Source organism: Corythoichthys intestinalis, chromosome 20 (assembly GCF_030265065.1).
Source record: "Corythoichthys intestinalis isolate RoL2023-P3 chromosome 20, ASM3026506v1, whole genome shotgun sequence".
Taxonomy (NCBI): Eukaryota; Metazoa; Chordata; class Actinopteri; order Syngnathiformes; family Syngnathidae; genus Corythoichthys; species Corythoichthys intestinalis.
In genome coordinates, this window is record NC_080414.1 from 31,672,882 (window position 1) to 31,689,210 (window position 16,329).

At 36.9% G+C, this 16,329-nt stretch overlaps 1 protein-coding gene across 3 annotated transcripts in view; it reads left to right on the forward strand.

The window, feature by feature from the left end:
• The window catches only part of nrp1a (neuropilin 1a), a 126,881-nt gene that overhangs the window by 81,805 nt on the left and 28,747 nt on the right, over nt 1-16,329 (forward strand). For all 3 annotated transcript variants that reach the window (XM_057823855.1, XM_057823857.1, XM_057823856.1), the window contains 2 exons: nt 12,332-12,487; nt 15,243-15,387. In XM_057823855.1, coding sequence (XP_057679838.1) covers nt 12,332-12,487; nt 15,243-15,387 — 301 coding nt within the window. The remainder of the gene's footprint in view (nt 1-12,331; nt 12,488-15,242; nt 15,388-16,329) is intronic.

Sequence of the window (16,329 nt, forward strand, 5' to 3'; positions counted from 1 at the left end):
CAAAATTACACAATTAGGAGGAACACGTTTGTGTTGTGTCGTTCATACAAGAGGAACTTAATAGGCAACGCTATTAGTTATCTAGTTTAGTCTAGTCAGCAAAGGCTACTGATGTGCCACCTTCTTTAACATTTATGGCACTACAAATGTAGGATACTCATAATAGTATAAACGCTGAAACTCGGATGTGAAAAAAAGCCATAAGGGACGGTATGATGCGACAAAAAGAACCAGTTTGTTATAAGAAAAAAAGGTGCGCTCATGATTAGTGTCATGCTCTCTAAATGGTCAGCTGTGTATTCTGGGAAGGAGTCATCAAGCAGCTGCCAGACGTGACATATACCTCCAGGTTGACTTCCTTTCCTGTCCAATGAACGTGTCATTGTTTCATAATCATGACTCAGAGCTGTAGTGAATGCAGATGTGTCATGCATGGTAATAATAATGAAGGACTCACAATGATTAAAATCACGGCGACCTAATAAATAGACGTCTTAAAACTTATGAACTAACAATATTAATAGGTAAACGTTATTATATATGGAGTCTTAAAATGTTGTACCTTTACAAAGATAATAATGTTCATTCAACAACCTTTATTATTGTTGTCTTAGTCTTAGTTCATAAGATTATGCACTATTAAAATACACAGTAGTGGAATGTAATGAAGTAACTGAATTTAGGTGCTTTTTTATGTATCTGTACTTTACTTAAGAAAAAAATGAAGTTGTACTTTTTACTTCATGACATTTTACAGCAGGTATCTGTACTTTTTCACTCCACTACTTTTCCAATCGTCGCCTGCGTTACACGTTACTTTTCTTTGTTTTCTTTTTTTCTCATTTTGTGAATTGTTTTCATGCCGCCGTCGCAATTGATAAGCCCTGTGCAACTACCGTAACTGAGCACTAGAGGCAGCAACATGTGTACAAACAAGATTAGGCTGGTGAACAAGATATTGGCCAATATAAATGATCACACTATTGTACAGTAGGTGACGGTATGCACCTGATAGTTGTTTGCAATCCGCCGTTAAGCTAGGTTCAGAAACTTTAGAGCTGGTTAAACTTCATTGCAGTCAATTTTATTGCTTGTTTTTTTTCCATTCTGAACAGTTTTAAATAAAACTGAGCAGTCAATAAGTTTTCTGGTTCTTTCTTTGATTATTGACTCAGATTTCAGATCAGATTATACAGATAGTCCCCCGGGTTACGATGTACTTTATTATGCGACTTCGACTTAACGACGCTGGAGTCTCATCCAGCATTTAGTCTCCAGTCTTTTTTTGTTTTGTTTTTTTTAGTCACATAAACAGTACCCTATTGTACCTCACGCTATCTTATTTTTTGCTTTACTTTATTAATGTGATGTGTTCTGTCCTCACTAACCGTCAAGTTGTTCAGCTGTACAGGCAGCAAACTAGGCAATGGTGCTCTTAGAAGCTTTTGACTTCCTTCACTTTTCACAATTTGTAAAGCTGTAACACACATACTGTATGTACACTTATGTTCAAAACGACACGCATTTTATCGATAAAACCCTTGACACAAAACAATTGGTGTTCAAACGTCCATCTAGAGATGTGACGCTCAAGCCTTCATGCTCGAATCGAAAGGCGTGTCAAAGCAGTGTTCCGAAAACGGCGTCGAACAAGCCTAAAATCACGTGACCACTGCTGACGAGGCTTCGAACATCACAGATGTGTCAGCGAGTCACACTGTTTTCACAGGAAAATGAAAACTCGATGGGAGCCCGCCCGCTCAATCGGTGGGAATGCAATCAAAAGTGGCAGAATAACGCAGTTATTCGGTGGTTTTTTGAGAGGAGGAATTTTTGTGAGTGCTACAAACATTTGCTCATTTTTAAGTCAGTAGTGAGAATATCATTATCACTTTAATTTCATTAAATTCATTCACATTGTTATACACTAGATACAAGTGGCATATGTTTAGATATTTAGAATAGATACAAATACGACACAAACCCCCCATAGAGAAATTATACTTGATTGAAAATAAAATATTTCACAAACCTTTCCTTCCTTTTATTCAGCTCAATTATTTCCATCTTATGATTTTGGAAATCCTTATACTATGCAATAAATAATATACCTGTTCCCAAGCACTGTGCTTACTGTACTGTAATCTAACAATACAGAGTTACTCCCAGACATCTAGGACTAGCCACTTAAAACACTAGCACTGTGGTGTATTACAAATACTGCACATCTTTACAGACAAAGCAATGACACAGGCTTAAAAAGGTCAACTTTGATTGTGTAAATCACACTTAATGACGACACGATCCCACGGCTGAAATAGATGACATCCACTTAATTCTACTGAAGATATGTAAGGCTGAGGCAATTTGAGAATTTTTTAAAAAGTTTTAAAAAGAAACGTGCACTGTTTATCCAGTAGATGTAGCTCTTGCAGTGTGTCAAACGCCTCGAAAACAGTGATTCAATTTAGGGCAATTGTCTCAAAAGCGGTTAATTGTTTCGGAAAGCCTTGGTTCTTCCATCCCTACGTCCATTAGTCTGATCAATATGTCAATTTAGTAGATTAAATAAGCCTAATTTGTATAACAAAAGTCAGGTGTCTAAAATGATACGAATGCTAATGTATTTACAATTCTCATAGCAAATCACTCAGACATAACTTCACAAACTGTAGCTCTAAACTTAATTACAAATGCGTAGACAAACATATATTAGCTGAAACAACTTACAGCCTGATGTGGGCCAAATCAGAGCGCAGCTATCCTTTATCCATGTCAGACGTCTGAGTCTGCTCCTCAGTCATTCAAGGCGACAGTCCAGCCAGACCTAACGCTGCCACCAGAGGGCAGTGTATCCTCCATAATTAAACAAAATGCAATACTTTTGGACTTTTTGAATATTTATTTTAAGATTTAGGGGTACTTAAAGGGTTAATTCCGATGTACGCGGAAATTCGGGTTAGGTTGTACTTTTATATAAGTACTTTTTTGCACCAGTATCTGTACTTAAGTAGAAAGTGAGTACTTCATCCATCATTGGAGATACATTTGGATTATTTATCCTATTTCGCTAAATAAGATTAAAATATGAAGACAGATTTTATGATGAGTAAAGAGTAGCTTTTAACTTGCTCAAACAGTATTTTTCTCCCCTCCATAAAAATGTGGCAAATGTGTGTGTAATATTACTTATGAGACTAATACGCCACTCCTGTGAGGAAATAAGATCACCAGGGCAATGAATAGAAGACATACATAATTTAAGGCTACTAGAAAGGTGCCGTGTCTAAAAATAAACCAAAATAACGTCAGGTGAATATTGCAATAAACGTGACATGGTGGGGTTGGCTCATGGGCCCTTGCAGTCCTTGAATAATACGTTTTATTCAAGATTTAATTACACTGCTTGGTAAGGGAGCTAAGGATAACAAAAAACAAGGAAAATGTAATGTCCAGTCCAAGGAATTGGCATGCAGGTCGTTTATAGCTCATTAAAAGAATATGAGGCAAAACATGTGCTGTTTGCATATTGGTTTGCCAGAAAACGGGCATATTTTTCTTGTTATCTTAGAAATTGTTATTTGAAAAAATCGAGCATAATAGTTTGGTCCAATGGAAGGTCATATCTTTGATGTATTTGATCCTTCACGGGCCATAAAGTATTTCCAGAAGTTATGTTGTATGTGTACCAGCTGCTCTTTGTGACTTTGAAGCTCTGCTCTTTTTCCTGATTTCTCATTTTGTTTTTTTCAATGGGGATGAAATCTCACTTATTCAACCAGCATTCCCATCACGAACATGTTCCCCAACATCGGAGAAGAAGGTTTTTAAAAAAGTATTTGAATTTCTCCAGAGTTCACACTGTCAGCTTCTTGGCAGCTCAATTATAAACCAATCAAGCATAGAGATATATCATCACAAAATGTTGACTTCATTTTAAAGAACAAATGTTTGATCAGCTTTTCATGCTGCATTCACACAACAGTGGCAATGTTTAGTGTGAAATACATATCACGTAGCTTTAGAAATTGCTAGACTTTTCAACTGCACTGCTCCAAGTACTTTATAACTTTATATATTTATTGCCAATAACGCCTCAATACCTCATCCAAATTTGTGATGTGAATTTAAGTATTTTTGATCTACTTGCATGTTATTGCAAGCCTGACTGCAACATACAGTAATTCTCTTCCACCCGTTGTGGTTGCAACACGCTGGCTTATCAGCTTGCCTCAAAGCTCGATCATTACAAAGATGTATTCAGGCCACACAGTAAGAACACAAGGTAAATTATTAACGCCAGGGTGATTTCTTTTTAATGTGTCAGTGTGTACTCTCTGCATGTATTTATTTGTCTGTCCAAGTGTGTGGGCTGTGATTATGCCTAACTTCCACCCAGTATGATTTGCGAGGTCTACAAAAGTCCCCCAATATTTTGTCATTTGTGAAATGAGTGAGTCAGTCATGGAGCCTGATTCAGCCTTCCAAGGCTAGAAGCTGAGCACTGCAAGTCTTTTCATCATTGTCAAGTTGTGTCATGACTTATTATCAGAGGTGGGTAGAGTAGCCAAAAACTTTACTCAGGAGTAGTGTTACTTTGAAATATTATTATTCAAGTAAAAGGAGTCATTCAAAAATGTACTCAAGTACAAGTAAAAAACTATTTGGTGAAAAGAATACTCAATCAATGAGTAACATTGTGAGTAACTGCTTTCTATGTTTGATTTTTTTTTTTTTTTTAAACAATGGTATTTTTTTTCTCTGCACAAAGTTATCTACATGAACTATTATTATTATAATGTGCAATAACCTATTACGTAACAACATTAAGCAAAAAAAAAAAAAAAATCTTTGAAATCCGGCGAGTGAGAAAAAAATGACAGAACTGAAGCATAATTCGTCCAAAGAGCATGACTGCCCTCTATTGAGAAATAGTTCCTAGTTTGAATACAGGTAGTCCCCGGGTTACGACATAGTTGACTTACATGATTTTGACTTTACGATGCCGTAGTCTCGTCTGCCATTCTGTCTCCAATCGTTTTTTTGTTTTTGTTTTTTGGGGGGGTCTGGTAAACAGTATCTAGTTTCCGTTCTTCAAGTCAGGATCCCCAGTAGCGTCGCTGTCGTCCTGCAGCTCCTGACGGCATCAGATCCCACTTCCTTGTTCTCATAATGCTGCTGCTGCTGCTGCTCCTCCCTCGACGCCAACTCCTCTTGTGAGTCCTGATCCGTTTTTTTTTTAGTTCGGACGGCGGGCTCACGTTGAGAGAGGCGACACTTGTGACCTGAGTGGCCACGATATCCCTCCTCTCTCACCTCTCTACTCTTTCCACTGCACCCTTTTCTCTCAGCAAGGCGACTCACTCGCAAGTAAAACCCAAATTTATATATATATATATATTTTTTTAATGCCCAAATAGTCATTGAATATTACGGCATTTAACATAAAGTACTTCACAGTATTTTGTTTTTTACTTTATCTTATTAATATGACATATAATCAGTGTTGGACACGTTACTTTAAAAATGTAATTAGTTACATTACTCACTACTTCTTCCAAAAAGTAACTGAGTTAGTAACTGAATTACTCTATAGTAGAAGTAACTAGTTACCAGGGAAAGTAACTATTTCCGTTACTTTAAAAAGAACTTGTTGTATGTCACCGAACTTGAAATTTTCTGAGCAGTATTCGAGTCAGTGGAACAGAGAAGAACAGACAGGTAGTTAGCAGCAGATTTGAATTGCTTACCACATATGTTGACAAAAGCTTTGCCCCGGGACTTAAATTACCCATTACATGCAGGTTCTTTCCTTTAATTTCGACAAACTTCAAATAGTGTCTATATCTCCACCTCTTAAAGGACAATTTTTCTTCTGAATGCTCTGCCATCCCGACCTTGTGCATCTGTTTTGCGTGTGTGTTTGCCGCACGCGCTGTTCCGGTTTGCTTGTGAAATCACCGGCTCTGATTGGCTTACAACAACAAATGACTCTAACCCTCAGCCAATCACAAACACTTCCATCGCATCTCTCGAGGGGCTGCATTCAGGTAGGCTGGTTTCCCAACAATTCACGTCACCTTCAAAGCGTCTGCCGTCCTCAAGATGGAAGCAGAATTATTGCTGGCTGACAGTGGGAGATGGGAACGAGGCTAGCATCAGGTGTAGCAAACATAGAAACGTTACCAAACTTTGGAAAGCATTGTCTAATTGAATGAGCAGTGACAAACAGCTTGGAGTCAGAAGTACGTGCGCTATTCTCGAACCTGAACGCACCCAAAGTCTTGGATTACAAATCAACAGAGCAGAGAGTCGAGTCGACACGGCTGGTAGTTTCTTCAATTTATTCAGAGTAAGTAACGCACCACTTTTGACCGTCAGTAACGGTAACGGCGGAAAAAGTAATTAGTTAGATTACCCCGTTACTGAAAAAATAACGGCGTTACGTAACGGCGTTATTTATAACGGCGTTATTCCCAACACTGCATATAACACAGTGGTACCCTGCCATCCAATTGCTTCGACACATCTTTTCGACATCCTATGTAAAATTTGACTCGCCATTTGTTTCTAAATCCGAAGACATGCTCGAAATACGACGATTAATGACAGCGCCACAGTTTCTTTGTTTTCCCACAAGACACACGCACGGTCGATGTTCTTGTGAGAGAAATCAACGTGGGTTCCAAGAATGTTAGTGCAGGTGGTGAAAAAAAGGCAAGGCTTACCATTGAAATGAAGATGGAAATGATGGAAAAATATAAGTGTGGTGTGCGCGTCCGTGAACTGTCTTGACAATACGGCCGTAGAATTTACGATCTTGACGACGCTCCTCCGACCTCCGTTCGCCAGTCTTTATAAGGTGACAATTATTATGATTGTAACATCGTCAAAAAAATCAGCAGCTTCGTCAGGTTTTTAATCATTTATTTCAGAACTTGTGCAACACAACATACCTACTGTCCGTCGCAGCTGAACATGAAAAGTGAAAGTACAAAGTCCTCTCTCACTCTGTCACGTCAGCCACGCGGTGCATTCAGGTACACCACGCAAAACACATTCGCCACACTAGAACCCGATTCGTGACATTATTATAGGTATTACAATTAGTATTATTACTATTAATATATTATTATTCCTATTTGTATTCATTATTTATTTGTTTTGCTCTGTGTAATTGCTATTTGCAATAGTACCAGCAGCATTTATTAAGGATTTAGTGCAGGTTTTTGAGCTGTGGAATGAATGAATGGAATTTAAATGTATTCTTATGGGAAAATCCTGCTCAACATACAACCATTTCGACTTACAATCTCCTGGAACAAATTAACTTTGTATGTAGAGGTACCACTGTACATGTTTTTGGATAGTTATTTTGAGATTTAGGGGTTATTTAGGTGTACTTCCGCGGAAAGTCAGGTTACATAAACAGCGTGGGAACAGAACTTGTAACCCGGGGACTACCTGTAGTTGAATAGTGAATAGTTCCTTCATAGTTCCTATTATGAAATTAAAAGCATCATATCTGTGGTTTTCCGTGGTCAATCAGTGCCAATTAAAAACTAGGAGAGAGGTTAAAGTCCATGCGTTTGATTCATGTTGATAGCAATGCTCAATGTCAAATACCTAATTTTTTACGTTGCTTTAAAGACATTATATGATTGGCCGGCATGATTATAGAACGGCAAGCTTGAGTCTGATTGGTATAACAAAGTCATGTGATTATTGTTGTGACGTGTCATTGGTGAAACTGGTAGAGCTACTGTTGGCATCGCTGGCCAAAAAATTAATAAAGTAAAATCTAATATGTAGAATAAAGAGGAAAATGTAACGACTAGTGTAGCCCAAAGTAGCAGAGTAAGAGTTGCGTTTCACAAATCTACTTAAGTAAAAGTAAAAAGTATGGCACAGTAAAGCTACTCTTAGAATTAATTTTTTCTCAAAAAGTTACTCAAGTAAATGTAAACGAGTAAATGTAACGCGTTACTACCCACCTCTGCTTATTATTATAAAGAAAATAAAACTAATCTGCTCTTACAGGCTGAAGTTACTGCTGAAAGAACTTTCACTCATTGTTATTTTGGTCTGTTTGTTGTTACTGTGGCCTCTGGGCTGTGGAATGCAAGCAACCAGGCAGGCAGTCTTCTCTGCTCCTGACCCATGTAACCTTGGTCTGTTAACGCAACCGCTACCTTGTTGTTCTTCCTCTAACAAGCATCCATTAATAAATCATGGTTTGCCCATTATCCAGGACCCTACTGTCTGCAAGTGTATATGACAGTGATCCACTGTAGACCTCAATGTGTTCACCTTTTACATCTTCTAAACCAACCAACTCAGTGTAGAATATGTGAAACCGCCTATAGTGCTTGACGATACAGCTACGTTATACATACATACTTATTCCATAGATTCCACCATCACTTGACAACACCGACACTATTCACTGTGATAAACTCAAACACACTGCGTTCTAACGCTGGATTTAGGTGGAAATAGGAATAAGATTTTACTTCATACAAGCAGGCAGGAGTGTCTCATGAGTTATTTGGTCGAGGATTTAAGGTGTTTATTATATTAAATAGCACCATGCATGCACTTTGAAACGTTGTGAAAATAAATCAATGGATTAAATTTGTGTAATTTTGACTTGAAATACTTAGGTAAAATGAACGATAACTGCCCGTTTTTTGCTTTTGACCAAGAATCTAGACTGTTTTCCGTTTATATCTGTAGAAATTCCGCGATTTTAGCTTTTATTTGCAAGAATTTTCAATTTAAAAAGCTTTGTTTCGTGATGGCCACCATGTTGGATTAAACAATACTGTAAATTTGGCTTGAAATATTTTGGTAAAATGAACGATAACTGCCCGTTTTTTGCTTTTAACCAAAAATATATACTGTTTTACGTTCATATCTATAGAAATTCCAGAATTTTAGCATTTATTTGCAAGAATTTTCAATTTAAAATTTTTGTTTCGTGACGGCCACCATGTTGGATTAAACAATACTGTAAATTTGTCTTGAAATATTTTGGTAAAATGAATAATAACTGCCCGTTTTTTGCTTTTAACCAAGAATATAGACTGTTTGACGTTGAAATCTATAGAAATTTGTGATTTCAGCATTTATTTGCAAGAATTTTCAACTTAAAAAGCTTTGTTTCGTGACAGCCGCCATGTTGGATTAAACAATACTGTAACTTTGGCTTGAAATATTTACGTAAAATGAATGATAACTGCCTGTTTTTTTGCTTTTAACCAAGAATCTGGACTGTTTTACGTTCATATCTATAGAAATTCCACAATTTTAGCATTTATTTGCAAGAATTTTCAATTTAAAAAGCTTTGTTTCGTGACGGCAGCCATGTTGGCTTAAACAATACTGTAAATTTGGCTTGAAATATTTCGTAAGATGAACGATAATTGCACGTTTTTTGCTTTTAACCAAGAATATAGACTGTTTTATGTTCATATCTATAGAAATTCTGCGATTTCAGCATTTATTTGCAAACATTTTTAACTTAAAAAGCTTTGTATCGTGGCGGCAGCCATGTTGGATTAAACAATACTGTAAATTTGGCTTGAAATATTTGTGTAAAATGAACGATAACTGCCCGATTTTTTGCTTTTAACCAAGAATCTAGACTGTTTTACGTTCATATCTATAGAAATTCCGCGATTTAAGCATTTATTTGCAAGAATTTTCAACTTAAAAAGCTTTGTTTTGTGACGGCCGCCGTGTTGGATTAAACATTACTGTAACTTTGGCTTGAAATATTTGCGTAAAATGAACCATAACTGCCCGTTTTTTATTTTAACCAAGAATCTAGACTGTTTTACGTTCATATATATTGAAATTCCGCGATTTAAGCATTTATTTGCAAGAATTTACTACTTAAAAAGCTCTTTGTTTTGTGAAGGCTGCCATGTTGGGTTTTGTATCTCTACACAATAGCGGAATTCCACCTAAATAAGTTGTGATTGTACAAATAAAAATGCGAATTTAGCTTTTGTTGAGTAAAATAAAGATGATTCTGCATGCTTTCCTCAAGTATTAAGTTTCTGATGTGAGGTTAAGGTTAGGGTGATTTATTAGCTGTCGAAAACTTGCACACAAAAAAAAAAGTTCCTATTTTAGGCAAAAACTTATATGACGTTAAATATTGCTGTTGATCCTGAAAATATACAGCATTATCTCTACATTAGGTGATTTTTGTGCATCTAGCGTAAAATTTGAGAATTTTATAGCAATTTTAAGTTTTGTTATTCTTGTTAAAAAAAAAAAAAAAATCTGGATTTTATTAGGGAACCACTGCATTTTTTGTTTTTTGATGTCGCTGCTCATGGAGACTCATAAATGCCTAAGGGATGTGTCTGTTTTGGTTTTAGGTCGCTAGCGGCTTTGGTTGTGAACATATTTGAATTTTAAGTTGTTGTTGTTTTTTTTTTTAAATTGGCCCCTTACGGATCGGCCCCGTGTCACGTCAACTGATAGTGAAGTCTATGCTTATAAATTCTGCATACATCACTTGTAGGTGAAAGGTCTGTAATGCTGTTTAAAAAGAGCGACTAGACCTCTGTGACATGTACTGTTTTCTCTCCATCTTCAAATGTGTCAAGTGTAATTAGATATATCTATCACATTCTCAAGTGCCATCATGCTTGTTTGTGGTCTTCCTGTTAGTAGATTGCATTGACTAAATATGAGCACACACTCATGTATCAGCCCTTTTGCAACTAGTCATAGAGTAAATACAGGGTTCCATTTTAGTCAGTCTTTCCTACAAACGCTTACAAATTTCCAACTCCATATTCATACTGGTATTTAAGATTCAAAGCAGACTCGCTCATCATGATTTGGAAACCAGTTGCCCTATGCCCGAACCTACTGTGCATCTATTCTAAATGCAATTATTCCTCATTAATGTCCGCTCAGGCTATCATGGTTGAATTGGAGCTTATTAAGCAAATTTAATTATATACTGTAGCATATACCTGTATTTCAGTTTCAGTTTGCAGTTTATACACCACTGCCACCCAGTTGTGAGTTGTGCCCTGGGATTTGTTACCATTTTTATCCATGCGGAAGAGAATTATCTCTTGCTCGTTCTTTCATGATTGTATATCCAAAAAGGCAAAATTATAGAGCTCTTCTATAAGTCAAAAGTATCGCTCAAGGCAAGCAATGTAGGCATCCTTTTTTTTTTTTTTTTTTTTTTTTGCGGAGCGGATGTCCTTGCCACATAAACAGACGCCTACCATCATAAGGGTTTGTGTGGTCTTCCTTTCCTGAGCGTGATGGTCATGGTCATGGTTGTGATCATGCATGATGGTTGGCAGGCACACGCTGCGATTCTGTTTAAGGTTTGAGCCAACTTTGATGAACATCAGCTCAAATGAAAATGTATACATGTGACAAATATATAAAGAACAGACATCCACCCACACACTTACTCACTCTCCTGAAGATATTAAAAAAGACATATATAGATAGATAGATATCGATATATGGAGTTGTGTACATGTAATTTCTCAGGTTTTATTATTATTTTTTTTTTTTTACGGTTAAGATGCAAAAAAAAAAAAAAAAAAAGTTTTTTTTCTGTCATTGAGGTGGAATTTATTCAATTTTGGAATCAGAATGTTGCATAAGCTTTGGTAAAAGTGAAATACTTACTGAATACTTTAGGGATGTATTGCATATTTGATTAGTAATCTCTGTCTATTGCTTTTTTTTACTGGCTGAAGGCCTGTTTAGTCACCACTCAGATTGTTGTTCTTCATGTGTACACTGACTTTGAAGTCCTACTGCTCTGTCATTCATGAACAGATTGTCTTGAAACTTGGTACAGTAGCTACTGTATATAGCATTGGCCAGTATCTAACAGTCCTTGGAGCCTGATTTATTTTCTATTAAGGTTAATTAATTAATTGCAGATTAATAGGTGCCTGTGTTGCCTGAAGGTTACCAGTAAGGCCATAGAGGGCCTGTACACACAACCTTCAGCCTGCTGTGTAGTGTAGCACACAGATTGTTGTTTGTGAATTTGGATTTGATCTGGTTGTACAACTTCGTTCCAAAGTGATTACATTTTTATCCAATAAGTATTCACAAGAGGAAATTAAGTCTTCATCCTGAGTCTTTCATTAATTAACGGAGATTGTCATTATGTGTTATTAAATTCCATGTAGAAACCATGGCTAGTGGTGACTTAGAACATTTTCATTAAAAAAAATCTGTTTCAAATATCTCACTATTCTTACATCTATGGGAATTCATTATGTATTAAGCACTTTTCTGTCTTTTGTTCCGATTTTCTACTTGACAGGTGGACCTTGGGTTCTTACGTTTTGTCTCAGCCATCGGTACCCAGGGAGCGGTTTCACAGGAGACCCGAAGGACTTATTTTGTCAAGTCCTACAAAGTCGATGTCAGTTCAAACGGAGAGGACTGGATCACGCTAAAGGAGGGCTCAAAACAAAAGGTAACAAGTGTTTTTTTTCTTGTTTTTTTTTTTTTCTTAAAATGTAAACGTGTTCAAATGTAAACGTGTTCAAACAATCACATTTGTAACCCTCACTACTTCACGACTCAACTTTCGCACCCTCAGTGCATCGCGGATTTTCTACTCTTGTCATAAGTATATGAGTTCCAAACTCACTTGATTTACTGTACATCTACTGTACGAATGTACTGTATGTACACTAATACAGTACATACACTTATCATATGAGTAAAAGAATGAATAGTAATTAATATATATTTTATACATACTTTATGCATATTATTATATCACTTTTTTTTTTTTTCAGGTCATTCATTGTCAGACAGAAGCAGCACGGCAAAACGCCACGCTAAAACATAAATAAAAATATCAAAATGGCTTACCTCTTCGTCCACTGTAGGACAATGGGCCCCAACAAAATGTTTATTGCATATGAAATGTGAATGGCTTCACCTTGATGGCGTTAAACTGGTCTTTTGAACGTCTGCGCAAATTGATCCATTCTTCACATTTTTTCCTCCGAGTTTTTGGTTTCGGGAAACGTATGAAGAAAACCTCCTTCATATGACATAATGTCTAGAGTCGTTTCTACAAGTTCCATAGCAGCAGTGTTTGATCGGCATGTTCTTTTTGGAAAGATTACCGAAGAAAACAAGCAGAAATAACATAAATAATATGCGAGGGCTTGTCTATAATGCCCCACTTTTGCGTTACAATGGCGACGTCACGGTCTAAAAATAGCATTCGTGCATTACGCTATTCAAAGATTCAGAGTCAACAACATTGGTGAGAGAAACATATAAAACATGTTTTCCCCTTTTTTCTTAAAGTATCCTTAAAAACAAACAAAAAAACAAAACAAAAAAAACATTTTATGTATAGTTTAATAAATGTTTTTTAAGCAATGCAACTGGAAAACATTATGATATATATGAGATATATATAAATGAAAACAATGATTTGTACATGTATCCATGTATATATCTTAACATTTTTAAATACTGTTATTTTTTTTTTTTTTAAATCCGTGATGGACTGAGGATGGGAAATTTGAAACGGGAAGTAGCGAGAGATCACTATATATCATAGCATTTCTAGTTAAAGCTACAGTACATCATCCAGATGTTGACAGTACAGTAATGACTTATCTGCAATGATCAAGCTATAGATACCAGCAACATTAGGAATATCCCAACTCAAACTGCCCAGCTGATTTGAATTATGGTTTTCTGCGCGTTGCTTTCAAGCACCACAAAATGGGAAATACCCTGTCATATGTGCTCCAACATGTAATTATGCACTCTGTTCCTTGTGGTCATGTTGCCACTGCGTGTGTGTAAGCGGTCAGCTTTAACTGAGCATGTTCATAGTAACTGCAGAACGGGAGAGAGTTTCCAAGGAATGTTGCCTCTGTTTGTTTTGGGCTCTGATCAGCTTGTTAAAGGTACAGCAGTGACAAAATATTTGACAACAACACTGTAATGGAATGGTTGCTGAGGATGTCATATTTGAGCAGCTGGTGGAGGCGGATCCAGGACAGAGAGGGAGGAATGGTATGCTTGACCGGAGCGTGGTATCCATTGATTGCTGATCAGACAGTCAAGCAGTAGGCTTTTGCCCATCTGGATGCAACCACCAAAGTGGGTTTGACATGTAAATACTTTTGAAAGAGCGTGGAAGCGACACTTTCTTAACAGAACTAGGGCATTCAAACTATCACGTTTGTGCACACAGACCATTGGGTTTGCTTCCTTTTTGTCCTCTCTTAAGTACACTGACCCTTCTGTGTAAAGTGCTGGCTGCAAGGTGCCACAGGAAGACTCGGCCATGTGTTTTTTTTCCATACTCCAAAGTGCTTCTGTACAGAACGGACACCATTTACTCCCTGCTGAGTTTGCAGTTATGCGCTCTAGAAAAAGCAACTTAGCAAGCAAGGGGGAAGAGTGACGACATTTGGGAGAGTTCATGACTTTGTAACTGAGTCCCTTAGCGGTGAGTGGCTTCTTGGCATGTTTGATAGTGCGTGGGCTAATGACTCAGTCCTTGCATCAGGTTTTCGGTCATGTAAAATTAGGCGGGCTTCAATATGTTTTTGTATCTGTCCACCATGCTATCCTCTGCTAGATTGCTCTCTAAGCTATGAGTGCTGAGTTCAGAAGATTACAGGATAGTATGGTCACTGGTGAGATTCAATTACCCGGAATGAACTCTGATAGACTGTTCAGAGTTGATTGGCTGGGTAGTCAGCTTCCATTTTTGGTGCTAGTAAACTGACCGTGTACCCCAGGGCGAAGCTATAACATTTCTGACCTTTATACAAGACACTGCAGTAAAACATCTACAAATCTACAGCTTGATGACAGAAAAGGGGCATTTTTTCATTCATTGCAAATACTTCTTCCAGTTATACAGGCCATATCCCACATGTGGTGCACAGGAGACGGGAGAACTATTTTTGAGTTGCCTAAGTTCATGTCTTTTAGTCACGCAAGCATGACACTGAAACCAGCACTTTGGTATCATTGTGATGTTTTATGTAACGGTTATTGACAAAACCCTAATGGTTGCATCATTCAATTAACTTGAATTTAACAAACATTGAACTTATTATAATAACTATAGTGTAATTATTGCCTTTTTTGTGACCAATTAAAAAAGTTTTTGAATAATGATGGGGTATTAAGGGTAATTTCATCAAGTGCAGTTCATGATTTTCTTCTTTTTCTGCTTTCAGGTTTTTCAGGGTAACACTAACCCAACAGATATCGCCAAGACGATGATGCCCAAACCCACTCTGACACGCTTTATCCGCATCCGTCCTGTTACCTGGGAAACAGGCATTGCACTGCGCTTTGAAGTGTATGGATGTAAAATATCAGGTTAGTACAGCGGTGATCCATTCTGTGACCGACAAGCCTATAAACATGCAAACACTCCTCTGCTGTGTTTGTTACTAAAACTGCAACTGCAAGTAATCCTTAAAATTTAAAATGTGAAACATCTTTTTTGTGGTTATCTTGCTATCCTTTTATTCCGTCCTCCAAGGTTTTATCTAGTCAGCATGTCAACCTACCTTTTTTTTTTCTTATGACGGTTACAGAATGCTTCCAAGAGACATAATACAAAAAAATCATACAGTGAGGAAAATAATCATTTGAACACCCTGCAATTTTGTTTTCCAACTTAGAAATGATGGGCGGGTTTGAAATTTTCATGGTAGGTGCTTCTCCACTGTGAGAGACAATCAGAAAAAAAATCAGATATCACAGTGTATGATTTTTAACATTTTATTTGTATTATACTGTTGCAAATAAGTATTTGAACACCTGTCTCTTAGCTAGAATTCTGAGACTCAAAGACCTGTTTGTCGCCATCGCACATTATTTCAAAGTGGGAGAATTTGCAAAATTGCAGGGTTTTCAAATACTTACTTTCCTCAATGAATATAAAATATACTTTTTGGGGCCCATTAATCATCCAAATGATGTTATTCGTAAATAGCCGTGTACTGCATAACCATATTAAGTTTGTCATAAATTGCTCAGGGTGCCACCAGGGTTCAACAAGCCAAATTTAAGAATCGATACTGGCAAAAAACGGAAGATTTGAGGGAAAATTGGAGGCTCAGAATTACTGGCAAAGTATATGAATGTATTCCTAGCTCTTTCACAGTGTAATACAAATGAGCACAAAGTACTACCACCATTAGTAGTAGTAGTAGTAGTAGTGGTAGTAGTAGTAATGAAGTAACATAAATAGATTTTTAAGACTTTTCAAAATGGTATTTAAGACCTTTTATGAAATTTTAGGATAATTTAAGA